The sequence below is a fragment of the Enhydra lutris genome, unplaced genomic scaffold, assembly GCF_002288905.1.
Source record: "Enhydra lutris kenyoni isolate GAN:26980312 unplaced genomic scaffold, ASM228890v2 scaffoldscaffold43, whole genome shotgun sequence".
NCBI lineage: Eukaryota > Metazoa > Chordata > Mammalia > Carnivora > Mustelidae > Enhydra > Enhydra lutris.
In genome coordinates, this window is record NW_019154127.1 from 10,783,931 (window position 1) to 10,800,285 (window position 16,355).

The 16,355-nt window shown below is 40.5% G+C and overlaps 1 protein-coding gene across 1 annotated transcript in view; it reads right to left on the reverse strand.

Moving 5' to 3' along the window:
* LOC111155672 (DS cell adhesion molecule) overlaps nt 1–16,355 on the reverse strand; it is a 766,750-nt gene that overhangs the window by 304,887 nt on the left and 445,508 nt on the right. The window contains exons 6-8 of the mRNA XM_022515961.1: nt 8,992–9,270; nt 5,286–5,561; nt 159–455 (exon numbers count right to left, since the gene is read on the reverse strand). Coding sequence (XP_022371669.1) covers nt 159–455; nt 5,286–5,561; nt 8,992–9,270 — 852 coding nt within the window. The remainder of the gene's footprint in view (nt 1–158; nt 456–5,285; nt 5,562–8,991; nt 9,271–16,355) is intronic.

Here is a 16,355-nt window from a genome sequence, read left to right on the forward strand (position 1 = left end):
ATCAGGGCCATTCTGGAGTCAGAAGGAAAGGGTAGGCAATGGGAAGCAACAGTTGATCTGTTTTGGCATTCCAAGACTCAGCTCGGTGCATGCAGAAACCTTCTTCTCCACTACAATGAGTTATGTGTGTTTTTTTGAGGAGCTGATTTGACAAGCACCTCTTACGTTTATTCGAGCCTGGTACAGGACGACTCCCGCCGAGTTGTTGGCAGTGCAGCGGTATACTCCCCCGTCCCGGACCTGAGAGCTGGAGATGTTCAGGTAGCTGACCACGTTTCCCTCCGACGTGATCATCTGGCTGATGCGGTGACTGCCCCCCTTGAGGATCGGGTCATCGTCCAAGGTCCACGTGATGGTGGGCAAGGGCGTGCCCTTGACGTTGCACATGAGGGACACTGGTTCTGCTGGGCTCACCACTTTTTCACTAAAGGCAGAAATAATTTTGGGAGTGCCATCTGTGGGAAGACAAATTATGGAAGGAAGTGGCACATACAAATAATTAAACAACTTCCAAGTCTATTTGTTTAACGATTGGGAGGTGGGTGTAGTGGTTATTAAACACTACAAAAAACAAGTCTGGCTTTAGAGATACAGCTAAATTCCAAGCAGAACAAGATTACATTTTCAAAATGGGCAAATACAGTATTAGCAAGCTTTAATTACTTATATATTTCCTGGTTGTCATAAGAAGAACAATTAAGCAATCCAGACGCCCATGTTATACGGTGTCAGCTCCCAAGAAGTCTACAATCCAGAACTGTTACATCCCCAATGGAAGTTTTAAACACAGAGGAAATTCACCCCTCTAAATGGTCATGATAACTTTCCACTTCTGTGATAATTAGGGCTTGCTCACCGGGGAATAAAGGAAAGACTGAGGGACTGATTATCTCACCTCATTCATTTTCTTGTAGAAATCATCCTTTAATTATTGAACTCTACATCTGAAACTAAGGATGTACTATATATTGGCTAATTAAATTTAAATAAAAAAAATCATCCTTTATAGTTTTAATGATAAATGGTAAGTCCATGTAAATGTCTATGAAAGCTCTGAGGGTGGATAAAAGCCAAATAGACTTTGAGCCTTCCAGTGTGTATTAAATATCTCTGTAAGTATCTTAAATTGATGGCTATACAATTTGTCACCCAACCTGGGACACTTCTGAGAATGAAACAGATAGGAGGAGTAATTATGCCAGGAGGACAGGCACAGTCTCAGACTATCCCAGGCAAAGTAAGATCTAGTCTTAGGGAATTTTCCGTAGGAATTTCCAATATTTTCAACAAAGATAAAATTTTCATACTCCATTGCTGTTCTATCGTATATATGAACCATCTCCCTCACACTGTATGGTAGTAATCACAAATGCATCACTGACAAATTGGAAAGCCAAACAAAGGAAGGAACACATCTGAAGCCACCTCGCAGTGCCATCCCAGAAAGGTAACTGTTAACACTCCCAAGGAGTCTGAAGAGTTTCTCCTCCCCAGCCCCCCGGAAACTTGGAAGCCTAGTTCTGTGGCCAGTGAGGCCCAGTATGTAGGGTTCTCCTGATGGGGTGCTGTGCTGAGCCTTCTACCATCTTTCCTCTTGCAAATTCCTGAATGTCAACTCCATTCCAATTCCTGGGTGACTGGAGAAGGCCCCCAACTATATTGTTTTTTTTTTTTTTTCCCCCTCATGGTAAGTGGAGTATTTCAGTGTTCTTGGACTGTAAGCATCTTGCTTTAGTACAAAAGATGAAAATAAGGACTTCATAATACGGAAGTGAAGAACCTGTGCCTTTGCCCTTAGAACACTGTAGACACTGCCTCAGCATGTTCTGCCTTAATTTATGGAGAAGTTAGATGCTGCTGTGATTGTTATTCTTTGTACATAATCAGTCATTGGTGCTTAGGAATGTTATTTCATTTAATCTTCAAATTCACATTTTTTTGAGGATGTGCTAAGCTGTAAACTTCTCTGCACTGATTCTTACACCATACACTGAAAACTCGTCTTCTTTTATCCATTTTTATCTTTTTTATTGTTATCTTTATCTTTATTTTTTATCTATTTTTCATCTATTTTGTAAAGTTTTCTTCAGTTATTCCTTTTTTCTCTGTAGATGAAGTTTACGTACAGTGAAATGTACAAGCCTTAAGTGTAAGAATGAGTTTGTTAGATAATGAGACTGTGTAACCACTCACAGGAGCACGATGTAAAGCATTTCATCACCCCAGAACATTCCTAGGGCTCCTTCCAATCAACCGCCCTCATCAGACAGAGGCAGTCACTGTCCTGATTTCTTGCACCCTGAGTTAGTTTGCCTGTTCTTGAGCTTCAGATCCCTGTAGTCATAGACTAGTGAACGCTCTGTACAGCAGATACTCGACCATCACCACAGCAGTCAGCAAAACTAAGAAATGTGACTTTGGGACAGTAGGACCACGTAATGTGTTCGTCTTGAAAGTCTGCCAGCTGACTGACCATGGCCCTCTCAGCGATTTCCCCAGCCCAACCAGTACCATGCACCCCATCTATTTGTCATGCTTCTCTCGTCTCCTTCAATCTGGATCATTCTTTTGTATTTCTTGACTTTGACATTTTTGAAGACTTATTCCATAGCTGGGTGCTCAAATTGGTTTTTTTTTTTTCCTATTTCTGCATAATTAGATGCAGGTTATGCATTTTTGGCAGGAATATCATGGAAGTAATGTTGTCTTTATGTGATTATTGGCCATTGGTGTATCTCCTTTTGTGAAATAGCTGCTCAAATCTTATTTTATTTTAAATAAAAACTTTTAAGCCTTTCCTCATTCATCAGGGCTCTCTCATGGTCTATTTTTTCTACTGCGTACTTTGTCTTTTGACCTCTGCTAACAGTAGCCTTTTTTTTTTTTTTGTATGTCAAGTTTTTATTTACTTATTTATTTATTTTTAAATTTTTACTGGATTCTTCTTCACATTTTCCAGTTCAGATTTTAACCAAGTTTGTCAAGGAAGTTTATTTTTAGCTTTTAGAACTCCCCACTGTTTGGGATTTAGGACCACCCTCCTTCCTGGAATTTCAACTTACCTCCCTCATTTGCAGGTGATTTGACAGTGTAGACTTCTGTCCTTCTATACCTAAATCCCATAAGACTATAGCTATCTGCTTTTCTTCTAGTATTCTACCTCCCTTCCCCATCTCACAAAGACTGGGGAATGTCCTCAAGGGAAAAGTGGTATCAGGGCAGATATCACCTAATCCTTTCCTCTTCTTTCAAGGGTCCAATCCTTTCTTCCTGCTTTTGGGTGTCTCTCCCAAGTTTTGTTTTTCCCCAAGTTCATAATTTTTACGTGCTTGCAGTTTAGTCAGATAACATGCTATTCTATCATTTCCTAAAACAGGACCTGTTCTTATACTTTTCTGTGATTCCATTTTCCAGTTACTGTGGTTTGATCTTGAACCTAAAATTATTAGATTTCATTTTCCTTAGACTTCAGTTCCAGTTTCTTTGGCCTCATAGAAAATATTCCCAGATTCTGCATTATATCAATGGTCCTTCTTAGCTCATAGTATTGTGAGTTTTTAAAATTTACACTAATCTAAAGCTATTTCGATGGGAATAATAGGAGGCTTTATCCAAGGATACTAGATAGACACCATTTTAAGGCAAATTCTAGATACATATTTATAATTACACTTCTGCTCTCTTTTGCTACATTAGCACTGTCATCTCTCAGATGAGAAAAAAAAAAAAAAGTGAAGCTTCTTGTCCTGAATGGAAACTGACATGCGATAAATAAATCTGGGAGTATGCTCAGTATGCTCCTCTGCCCCCTTTTTTTATTCAAGTGACAGGCTTTTTTGGTGATGAAAGCAGACATTATTTTCCCAGTGAGACCCAAGTGTCTTTGAAATCTTTCTTGCTGTCATTCTCTGGTAACCTGAAATCTTTTGACATCATTATGGATTATCAATATGCTCTTTAAGTTTTCTTAGTCACACAAGATAGTTGCCACGGTAACTAGGCCTAGACAGGTATTCTCTCCGTCTTCTGCAAAGAATCTAAAAATAGTGATGTGTAAGGACCACAGCGCATCAGCAGCAGCAAACCAGCTCTGTACAAACGGATCACTCGCTGCCCTTAATTATTATGGGGATCGCAGTGTCAGGCATTTAATATGGGTTCCATGCCTTCAGCTAATTTCACCTCTGCTTTAAGAAACTGTCTGCAAGGAAATGCTTGACTCAAAATAAGAATCTCATTGCTAAGCCTGCTTCTTCTTAAAATTAGCTAAGGTTAAAAAAATAATAGAAATATCCTTGAAGAGCATCAAGACATTTAAACTTATATTCATACATAAATATTTTTTTCTCTCTTTAGGCCATATGAAAGTCATGTAACTATTTTAATCAATGTACACCAAATGAATATTCAATTATACGTAAAGACATAATTTCCAACAAGACGCACACACATACAGGTAAAAGTCAGTTCAATTATCTGGTGATAAATGTATGTCTCCCTTGAATGTTACCTTGACAGCTCTTGTTCCCTGGCTGATTGATCAGCCTGCACATGTAAGCAGGCCATTAAGAAAAGAAAATGGCATTCCTAGGACCTATTATAACAACCCTAGGTCCTTCCTCATAAATTTTGTTAATCTAAATTTGTGAATATCTGGACCCAACTGGGGACAACTGTACACATCAGGTGCCACTTTTTCCTTTCCACCAAGGACTATGCTGAAATTTTGCCCTATATTTTTTCTGCCAAATTGTATTTCTCAACTGGGGGCTATCCTCTCCCTACCCCACACCCCACCCGCCACCCCCAGGACATTTGGCAATGTCTGGAGGTATTTTTGGTTGTCACAACTCTGAGGGACTGCTACTAGCATCTAAGGGGCAGAGGCCAGAGATGCTGCCAACCCCTCCACAGCATACAAAGTGGCCCTTCAAACAAAGCGTCACTGAGCAACTCCAGTCTATGGTAATGGATGTCAACCAAACTCGAAGTTGTAAGTTTTTGCCGTCTGTATCTTGACAAGTAGTTAAACACACGAATGGGCAAATTTCCATTACTTAACCTAATGTGAAGTTACTTTTGTTATGTCTACACTTACAACTTTACCAGCACTGGTTCTTTCATTAGCCTGATTTCTCCTGAAGCATTAGGGCAGAGTTGTTAGCTAGTCAGACAGAGAGAAATCTTAGCCCTAGGACTTAGCAGCACTGCTTCAGTGTTCTTCTCTCTGAGTGCTCTGCGTTTGCATTCTGGTGTGGCCGAACCCAGTAATGAGGCCCACTGACCTTCAAGGACCACCTGCACAAAGTCTTGAGCGGACAGCTTATCCTTGCGCACAAAGCACTGGTATGCGCCCCCGTCACTTTTGACCATGTGATCCATTATAAGGTTTTCGTGGTTGATCCCTGTGATCCTCACATTTTTTCCAGGGTTGAGGATTTCACCATTTCGGTACCAGGAGAGTTCCTGGTCCTCACTGCCTGTCACGCTGCAGGACAAGGAAACCTGGCTACCCACGCTGCTTTTAACTTTCCTGGGGCTGATGGTAGCTTTCAGTGGCTCTGGAAATTTTGGTAAGAGAAAGAAAAAGAAAGGTTAAAAAAAATCACATACGTAGACATCATTTCAACATGCTGAGCTTTTGACAAGGCACATGCATCACGGTAAGCATACTCTCTACAGTTCTCATGTTTAGCATTATGTCATAGCACGCCATTTTGTTCGGGAGCACCCTCTTCATTGTTTGTCTTTCCTTCTCTATGTAGCAAATAAACTGGCAATGGTCACCTTGCTTTCCCAATGAGTAAGTGTGAGGATTAACCCACTGACAATAAGAAACACCATGTTCTGGTTACTGGTAAGGGAAGAGGTATTTGAATATTTAAATCCTATTGCCTTGTCCCAATATAGCAGCACAGATGGGTTTCTCTGAGACATTCTCTCACATTGCCACACTCGCTCACTGCCCACCCACCCCCATGTGGTTTAACCAGGGCTGGTCATACACAGCTGTAAGAAAACAGGTGGATATTAGAATTCATGGCCATGAAAACAGGGTTTTTCTTTAAAGTGAGGCTAACTGGTTTAGACAGGGATGGAAATTTCCTATTTGAGGTTCCACATTTTCATTCAACAAACCCAATTGGATGTAGCAAGTTAATTTATTGAGCATCTATTATAAGCCAAAAACAGCATTAAACTTGCAGGTAAGACAAAGATGACTTTTATGCTATGACTGTCATATGCCAAATAATTACTAATGTCTTTTGTACATTATTTAAGTCTTGCATATTTTATCTTATCATATCCATTTTACAGAAGAGGAAGCGGCTGTTTCAGAGAGCTTAATTAACTTCACCAAATCCACTCAATAGGTAAATGGCAACAACCATTTTTTTTACCCCAATTATTCCTGACATCTTGTGCTAGCACACCAGGACTCTCTGGTTTCAAGTTCAGTCTTTTGGTGGAGGAGACAAATATAAGAGTAGATACAGTAGCCGAGCAGTGATATAGGGTCCATCAGAGACATCTAATATGTGGAAGGGGATCAAGAAAGTCCTTAGATGTCAAGGATGGATAGACCTGAGCCCAGCTGCAATGAAGGGGCATTTTGTGAATTAGGTGGTGCAGGAAGACTGTGTCTGCTCACCGTGGATGCAACACAGCATCTCTGTGGAAAATTGTGGGAGAAAAATGACAAAGGCAACCTGGAACAAGATTACAAAAGGCCTCAAGATTTTGGAATTAATTCAGAGGAGACTAAAGGAAGCATTCAAGTATTTTTAGCAAGTGAGTATACGGTCAAACACATTTTTAGGAGAATTGACTGATCATACTGTGTTAGACAAATTAGAGACGGGTACTTGGTCAGTAAGGGGACATGGCAATTTCTAGTTGAGGTACAATTAAGACTCAGTCTGGGACAGATGGGGTTGGGGAGTGCGGCTGAGAAACATTGAGTTACAGTCTCTAGGACTTGGCAGGACTTGGATGCTGAAAGGAAAGGCTTATAGAGAATGCAAGATTTAAAGTCTGCATTTGTGGGGAGGGGTCAGGGGGTGAGACATTTTGAATAAGAAGAGCCATTGGCAAGGTAGAGATGGCGGAGAGTTTGGTTTGGTTTGTGATCTTGTTGTTTTGAAGTGCCTGTGAAACATCTGATCTAAAATTGAGAGACACGCTCATCTGACACTCAAGAAGGAAGCTGAGGCAAAGTATGCAGATCCAGGGTTATTCTCAAAGGGAAGGGCTCTGGAACCATGTAAATGAAGAGAGTGCCAGGGGAAAGAGATGGAAGAGGAGAGGGTGTTGAATTTGGAACCCAAGAGAATGTTTTCTGTCTAGAGACAGAAAGACAAAAATGAAGTCAGAGAGAGGTGGGAAACATTCAAGAGGCATTTGAGGCTTGTCTGATGTGGCAAAGAAGCATAGTAGTGAAAATAAACACAGTCAGAATTAAGACCTTTCCACAGGTAAGTTTTAAAATGTAGACAGTGATTAAATGCCTTTATAGAGAAAGCAATAAATTAAACCCTGAGAGCTGAGCATCAGATGCTGGGGGATGGGGATGTCTCTGGGGAGGGCACCACACTGGGCTTTGAGAGATGGGATATTTGAGACCTTCAAGTCTTTGAAAGGCATCTTCCATGTGGAGGGAGCAATGTTCAGGATAGGAATGGGTTTGTACAGAGAGTAGGAAAAAATTATATTTAATAGGAGTAGATTTCTTTGAAGCAAAACTATGGGCAATAGGACTAGACTGGCTTACTTGGGATGGTTTGATACTATCCTTAAATACAAATTTATTCAGCAGGAAATGGGGCGCAATGAAAAGTATTTTAACACAGAGGAGATTCTGAGCTTGGGAGGATACTTCTTACCTGCTGTTAGTGCTGTATCATTGCATCTAGAAGTTTCTTCAACTACAGAAATAGAGTTGTGCATATCTTATTTCCATTTTTCCCTAATCCCAGCCTAAGCATGTTTATGTGATATTTGCAAAACCCGTCCTAGGTAGCTGGCCCCAGGCAGTCTCTGGGATGTCTATGCTAACAACTTCTGTTGGTTTAGAATGATCCATGCTCAGGGTGACATTGAAAAGACAGTTCCATAAACAGGCATGGGGTTGGCAAAAGGCCAGGATAAGAGACCACCTCCTCTTTCATTGTCAACTCTTGTGATTTAGCTTGTTGAATTAGTTCATCAAATTAAAAAAAAATATACCTCTTATTTTATGTGATATATAATATTATATATAATGAAAAGAACATTCCATTCACATCTAAGAGCCACCTATTTTGACCAAAGTTCTGCCCGTCAACTGTGGCCATGTGCTCTTGGATAAAACTGAGGGGGTCTGACTAAAGTGCTCCCTGTTGCAGTCATACCCCTCCTTCCTCTGAGGCTGGCTTCAGCATCCTTCTCAACACATTACTCAAGATAGTCACTATACATATATTAGAGATGAAACATATCCACCATATTTGAACTAAATGATATGCAATAATGAGTCCAAGTCCAACATTTTTATCATTTAGAGCCCTATATTTCTTCTGATAATAGCCCCATTCAGAAACATCAAATAGCCTCTGAAAACCAGCCAAGGTCGCACACTGTGATCTGACCACTGTTGCTTGTGTTGACATCACAAGGCCACCCCTCTTCTGTCAGTGTTCAGACAAAGTGGGCATTATTAATTCAACAGTTAGGTAATGTGATCTCAGATGCATCTCCTGTGGCCTGATGGAAATCTTGCAGGTTCAGACAGACCTGAATTCGAATCCTAAGTCCCAACCTCCCCAGCTGTGTAATCTTGAGCAATCTGTCTGAGCATTCATTTCCTCATCTGCAAAATGGGGTAATACTGGTCTCAACAGGACTGTTGTGAGGATTAATGGAAGACTTTAGTGAGAGCCTGGAAGTTATCTTGTAATAAGAGCTCCATCAAAGGTGGTCAGCATCACCATTCCAAGCTACCATCCAACTTACGTTTCACGTACAGGTGGCCTATCACCTTAGCAGTGCCGTATCTGTTGGAAACTTCACACACATAGCTGCCTGAGTCTGAAGGACGAGTGTTCTCAATGAGCAGCCCCGTCACGGTCTTCTGGAACCTTCCAGAAAGTTCCAGAGGCATGTTGTCCTTCAGCCAGCGATAATCTGGCTCAGGATGCCCAAGCGCTTTGCAAGGCAACTCCACACGCTGCCCTGCCATGGCTTTGCGATGATCAAACCCATCCAGTATGGATGGGGCTGAGTTCGCTGGGTCTGAAGAAGAAAGAAAAACTCTTAGATGTGGTGAATGAGTTGAAGTGGTCATTTAGAATCATAGGACCTCGTGTATAAGTTAATCTATACATCATGCTAACTGCTGACAACAGATCTTTAAGATTTTGTTAAAGAACAGAAAGAAAAACCCTATTCATTGAAATTTCTTATGTTCAGAATTTTCAAAAGGCTAAAGCAGAAAAGGTTCTGCTTTTCATTTCCCACTAAATAACTAAGAACTCCAGAATCAGCACGCCTCTACAGGAGCTGCTGGGCCAGGCCAAGAACTGAGTTGTCTTGTGACCAGAGAACATCAGGCTTCCCCTTTCAAAAGAACAACAGTAGCAGAGATAGTGGTTTGACATTAGTAAAATTTATTTCACACACACAAAAGAGAGTTTTATAGAGAGTTATTGAATTTGAAGTGTTTCATTTATTCATCTCACAATATTGTTGAGCCTCACATCCAGGGCCAGTATACAGTCAGGAATTAGAGACACGGTGACAAATGAGACAGGAAACCCTCATGGAGACCCTCATGGAGCTTACAACCAATTCCATGAGTGGGGCTGGCAGGCTATGTGCAAGCACACGAACACATAAAAATGGTGTGGCCTGTAGTAGGTACAATGAAGAATTGGAAAGCCTGACATAACAGTGAGTGAAGGTGGATGTGTCAGGAGTGGGGTGAGGGGGACTTAGGAGTGGTCCTCATGGATGTCTTTCACGATTGCTGAGGACAGACAAAGGAATGAAGACGATCAAGGTGTGGCAAAAATCAAATGGTTATTACTTAAGACACAGCCTTGTTCTTACAACACAACAATTCACCTGTTCTCCCCAATGATGTTTGCCTGGTATTGGGTTCTTGAGCCTGTTGAAGAAAAGTACCAACTGTTCTCAAGAACTGGGTCAGTGGAAACCATGCAGCTGGATGACCAAGCTTGCCTTGAGGAATCAACGTTCTCAGGGCATATTATGAAGAATGCAAAAACAGAGGTCCTCTTTTGGATGCCCAACATAAAAGTCAGTAACATTTCCTTAGCCTCTCTGTTACTCTTCCTGTTAAGAACTTGTGCTAGACCACACACATGAGAGGTAGCACTGATTTCCATGCGGATATACAGAACAGATATGGGCTCCTGGCTCCTGAACTCTTCTTACCTTTGCCTTGGTTAGAAAAGCACCATGGCTGTTGTGATCTGCCTACAGTAAATCCAAAAGCAAAGGACTGGATATCCTCTATCCTACCAAAGAACCTTCTGGAATGGTCTCTTAAAGTGCTGTGATTCCACAGTTAGCCACCGGGGGCAGTCAGGAGACCGGAGTGAAAGTGGCAATCCCACTGAGCAGAAGCTGCATCTGCTGGAGCTTTCCTTGGTGACCAATGGAGATAAAATCCACAACATACCGCTGCTGTTCTCACCTCCCTGGTGCTATATGAGAACAATGTGAATGTTCTCATGGGATATGATGACAGACTCTAAGAATCTCCTTTCTAGGACTCTTCTGCAGTTCCATTGTCCATTATAACTGAAGAATTCTATAGCCCATTATTATTCTCACTCACATGTCTGGGTGCAGGGCTCCAGAGGGATTACAGACCTAAGAAACCCACAACAGCAGGTGCAGGGCCCTTGCCAGCGGAGGACTTATTGCTTCAATCTTCTCCTGAAGGGATTTAGACAGACTTTGGAAAGTGTTGAAGAGCAAGTGAGTTTCTTATGGACCACATGGTTACAAATTTATTGCTTTGCCTAGAGTGGGAAGTAGCATTGGTGCTAGAGAAGGTGACACAAAGAAGGTGTCACTCCTTTGGTGGGCATGGCTATTTATTTATTTATTTATTTTGTAGAACAAGTCTACAACCCAGGAAACAAATGGTGCCCATTTTTTTAAAAGGTACCCACTTCTAACGTGAGTCACACAAAAGCAATACCTAATGATTGCACTTAAAATTTTTGTTCTACAACTAATAGTTGATAGAAATTTCTCAAATATGCTTAAAGTAATGCTGTGTAAATCTGACTTTTTTTTAATAGAAGGAACGGAACAATTGAATATCCATATAAAAAAGATTTTAGAAACCTTACCTCACACCACCTACAAAAATTAACTTGAACCAGGTCATAGGTTTAAGTGTGTGAGTTAAAACTATAGAACTCTCAGATGAAATGATAAGAAAAAGTCTTTATGACCTTGGGTCTGGCAAAGTTCTAAGATATGACACCAAAAACACAAGTGGCAAAAAATCAATATATTATACTTTATGACAATGAAAATATTTGACATTTTTCAAGAAACCACTAAGGAAAAAATAGGGAGCAACCTACTGGGAGGACATATTTGCAAATAATATTTCTGATAAAGGACTTCTTTCCAAAAAATATAAATAACTCTGACATCTCTATGATAAGAAAAAAAAATCAAAATTTGGACAAAAGATGGAACGAATGCCCAGGGAGCTCAGTTGGTTAAGCATCTGCCTTCAGCTCAGGTCATGATCCCCGAGTCCTGGGATTGAGTCCCTCACTGGGCTCCCTGCTCAGTGGGGAGTCTGCTTCTCCTTCTGCCTGCCACCCCTCACCCGCTTGTTCTCTCTCTCTCTCTCTCTCTCTGACAAATAAATATATAAAATCTTTTTTTAAAAAAATAGATAAAAGATCTGAATAGATTTATCACCAAAGAAGATATGCAAATGACTAATAAGCACATGGAAAATGCTCACTGTCATTGGCCACCAGGGAAATGCCGATTAAAACTATAATGAGATACTACTTCACACCCACTAGGATAGTTTTAATAAAAAACACAAACAAGAGCCGGTGCTCATAAGAAGTGGAGAAGAAATGGGTCCCCTATACACTATTGATAAAAAGGTAAAGTGGTATAGCCACTTTGGAAATAGTTTGGCTATTTCTCAAAATGCTCAACTTCACTTTACTACAGTGCCCCCAGAAGTCTGCTGCTTAGTTATCCGTCCCAGACAAGTGAAACCGTGTTGACTCAAAGACTTGTTCACAGATGTTCCTGGCAGGATTTTACATAATAGCCAATAAGTGGAAACAACCTGATGTCCATCAGTTAGAGAAGGGATAAATGAGATGTGTGTGTACATACAAAGGAATATTATTCAGCAATCAAAAATGGTGAACTACTGATACATCTTACAACATAAATGAACCACGAAAGATTATGCTAAATGAAAGAAGCTTGATACAAAGCCACATGTTGTGAGATGCCATTTATAGGAAATATTCAGAAAGTGCCCATCTGTAGAGACAGGCAGTAAATTAGTGGTTACCTGGGACCAGAAATGGGAATTAGGATTGACTTCAAATGGGTCACAGGGAGTTTTCTGGGTGGTGCAAATGTTCTAAACTTGGATGACATTGATGGTTGCTCCATTTTCTATGTTTACTAAAATCACTGACTTGGATAATTAACATGGGTGGAGTTGATGGACGGTAAATTAAATCTCAATAAAGCTACTTTGCAAAAAAAAAAAAGAGTGGCACATTTTTTTTCTATTTTAAATATACAATTTAAGCAATGCTTGAGACAGACTCTATGGGGAAAATTTGGTCATGTACAAAATTAGTACAACCAAACAGCACTGTATTTAATTTTCATCCCCTCATCTTCAATCTGTTTATCTACATTTAAAAATAAGTTTCTATCACAAAAACTTGCAAACTCACATATGAGTAGAATAATAATATAATGCATCTCATATATTCATCACCCAGACACAGAGGCATCAAAAACTTTTTTTTATCATGTATTTGTTTATTCTTTATAGTCTTTGCCTTTGGTGCCATCACACTGAGTCAAATTGTAGAACCTATGTCATCTTATCACTATATCATTAGTATGTTTCACTAACAAAAATAAAAGTTTTCTTATAAAACTGCAATATGAAATAAGTCAAGCAGAGAAAGTCAATTATCATATGGTTTCACTTACTTGTGGAGCATAAGGAACGACATGGAGGACATTAGGAGAAGGAAGGGAAAAGTGAAGGAAAGGAAATCAGAGGGGGAGAGGAACCACAAGAGACTGCGGACTCTGAGAAACAAACTGAAGGTTTTAGAGGGTAGGGGAGTGGAGGGATGGGTGAGCCCGGTGACGGGTATTAAGGACGGCACGTATTGCATGGAGCAATGGGTGTTATACATAGTGAATCTTGGAACACTGAAAAAATAAAATAAAATAAAATAAGAATGAATGAATGAATAAATAAATAAATAAATAAAACCACAATATCAGTAACATACAAGAGTTATAATAACCTCTTGATACCATCTAGTATCCATTCCATATTCACTTTTCCTGATGAGCTAAGAACACATCATTATTACATTATTAGTATTTGTAATTGTGCTAAGTAAATCAGCCTTGTTGTACAGTTAACAGTTAATGACTCTCGATTCTCTTTTCAGTCAAAGCAGGATCCCCCTTTTCTCTTTCATGTCTTTGACTTGTTGGAGAAGCCAGGTGAGTTGTTGTATAGGAAACCTCCAGTCTGAATTTCTTTCTTGATGGTGTCATTGAACATGTTCCTCTGGCAGTATTTCTTATAAACTGCAATTTAGCTCTCATGAGCAATTAGATCAAACTCAGCCTCTTTCCTCTCTTTCTGCATGCATACAACATGAAGCTTTCTTGCACTCGGTGATGCTGAATTGATCAACAGTTCGGGTGAAAAAGTTTATCTGAATCACTTATTTCATTAAGGGTTGAAATGATTTTCTAATTGTCTTAGCTCCTTCACACTCAGTAGATGTAATTATTCCACAAATAAGAACTTTCCTCCCTAAACTAGGATTCTTTGGTTATTTTGAAATACAATAGCCACAGGAAAGATAAAGAGAATTGCGGTTCTCTTTAACCTACCAAGTATCAAAATCAAGAGTTGGTGCCCTAGTTTCCCCTAGGAAGGTTAATGAGATTTTTCTTGTTGCTTTGATTGTTATTAAATAGATATGTGTGTGTATCAAAGTATATAAAAATGAACGGATATGCATATGTGCGTGTGTGTGTATTCATAATGAAATCAAAAGTTTTTAAAATGTTCTATGGTTATCAATCAAATGCAATCGTTATTTTTGAAATTCAACTCATCAACTCTCAGCCAAGGAGAACCCCTTCAGAAGTTGTCCCCTGTATCATTTTGACAAGACCCCATTAATGTTTCAGGCCCATTTATACGTTTCCTGTCCCAGACACTACAATCCACCACTCTTCCAAGGAGCCATAGTCCCTTTAGGGGGAGTACTAGAAGGACACTAGGATCTAGACATTAGAGGTGCTTGCTGCTGTCCACTGCCCATTGCTTCCAGGCCTTTTCAACGTAAAGACCTTGGGGACCCATTCATAAGAATTCAGCAAGTGTGCACTAATAGTTTCTATTGGACATTTTAAGAAATTTTGTATTTTTATCTTTCCTCTTACACTGAAAGTCTTGGTTCCAATAAGAGTAGCATAAACATGATCACCCCCTCCACCCCATTATCCATTATAGTATTTTATAGGATGGGGCTCCTCCAGGGTCTCTCAGGGCTTCTAACCGCCTCTGTCACCCTTAGTAATGCTGAGTCACTCGAGCCAGTCTGGCTCAACTTGACTCCTAAGGCCAGCAGTTCCCTTGGGGTAACTCTTTGTTCTCCTGAAAGGAGTATTTGTTGGACACTTGGGAGACCCTCGAGGAGCTGGGCCACCACTGAGCGATGTGGTCATATCTGACTGCTCTCATGGCTGTTTGTACCCATCTTCCACTCTGAACTCAGGTCGGTCTACCCGAGGGTGGTGAATGCTCCTAGATACATTTCCCCAGGGGCCACTCAAGGGCAGATTCTCTGCTTTGGAGAGGAGTATCTGTTGACTATTCTGCAGTTCTGTGACCGTGCAGAGTCCCAGCAGCTTGGACCCGTTTGGCGCCCTCCCCCCCTTCTGCTACATGGTGGCCATTCCTGCATGCCCCTACTGTGGTCAGCACTCTGTCCACACACCGACCCATGACCACGTGCCACTGAGTGCTCCTAGGAGGCTTTGTTCCTGTGTTTTCTCTTTTTCCGTTGTATTTGGTCTGCTTTCATTTCAGGAGGAGTTTAAGAGCATTAAAAACCTTGTCACTAGCATGCCCCCACAGGACCCAACCCCATGTGTGCATTTTTAAATGCTTGTAAATCTAAAGTAAGATTAATTTTTATTTTTCCTTCAAAGTTTAGATTCCTAGAATAGTCATCTGCACTCAGTGTTGATGGTCTATTTTCTAACAGTAACAATTTCCTCCCTCAACTACATTATTAACATTTCTGTGAAAAAAGGTCCTCACAGTCATGTGCTACATACACAGACTCTCTCAAGAGTCTTTCCATGGCCCTTGACTCTGTTGACCCTACAGCTACACCTCTAACCCCAAATGCTCAATGTCTTGGCATGAGACATTCCTTCATGAAATTGTGCCCTGAGGCTCCACACTTCCCATCACAAATGCCCACTGGGTGACCTCATGGACCCCACACCCTTCCACATGAGTCCTGCTGTCAATGTTTAAAACATTAGTAAGACATTCTATTAAAAACAACAACAACAAAAACTTGGAATTAAGAAAAGTAAATTTGCCTCTCCAACCCTAAGACTTAAATTTGAAAATTAGTATTTAATAATTTAGAATAGAGAGAAACAAGTCCACATTTCAGGGTTCTCTCTCTCTCTCCTTCTCTCTCTATCTCTCTTTTTTTCTTCCCTAGTTTTCTCCTTCTTTTTAGATTTTCTATTCAGGTTTCTTTTTCAAGAAAGATGGGCTTTCAGGGATGCCTGAGTGGCTCAGTCATTTAAGCATCTGTCTTCAATGAGGTCATGATCCCAGGGTCCTGGGATCGAGTCCCACATCGGGCTCTCTGCTCAGCGGGGAGCCTGCTTCCCCCTCTCTCTGCCTGCCTCTCTGCCTACTTGTGATCTCTGTCAAATAAATAAAACAAAATCTTAAAAAAAAAAAAAAGATGGGCTCTCAAAATACCATCACTTATTTCATTTTTGGGGGATGGAGAGATGCTTTTTGCTTCTTTTGCTAAAATTCA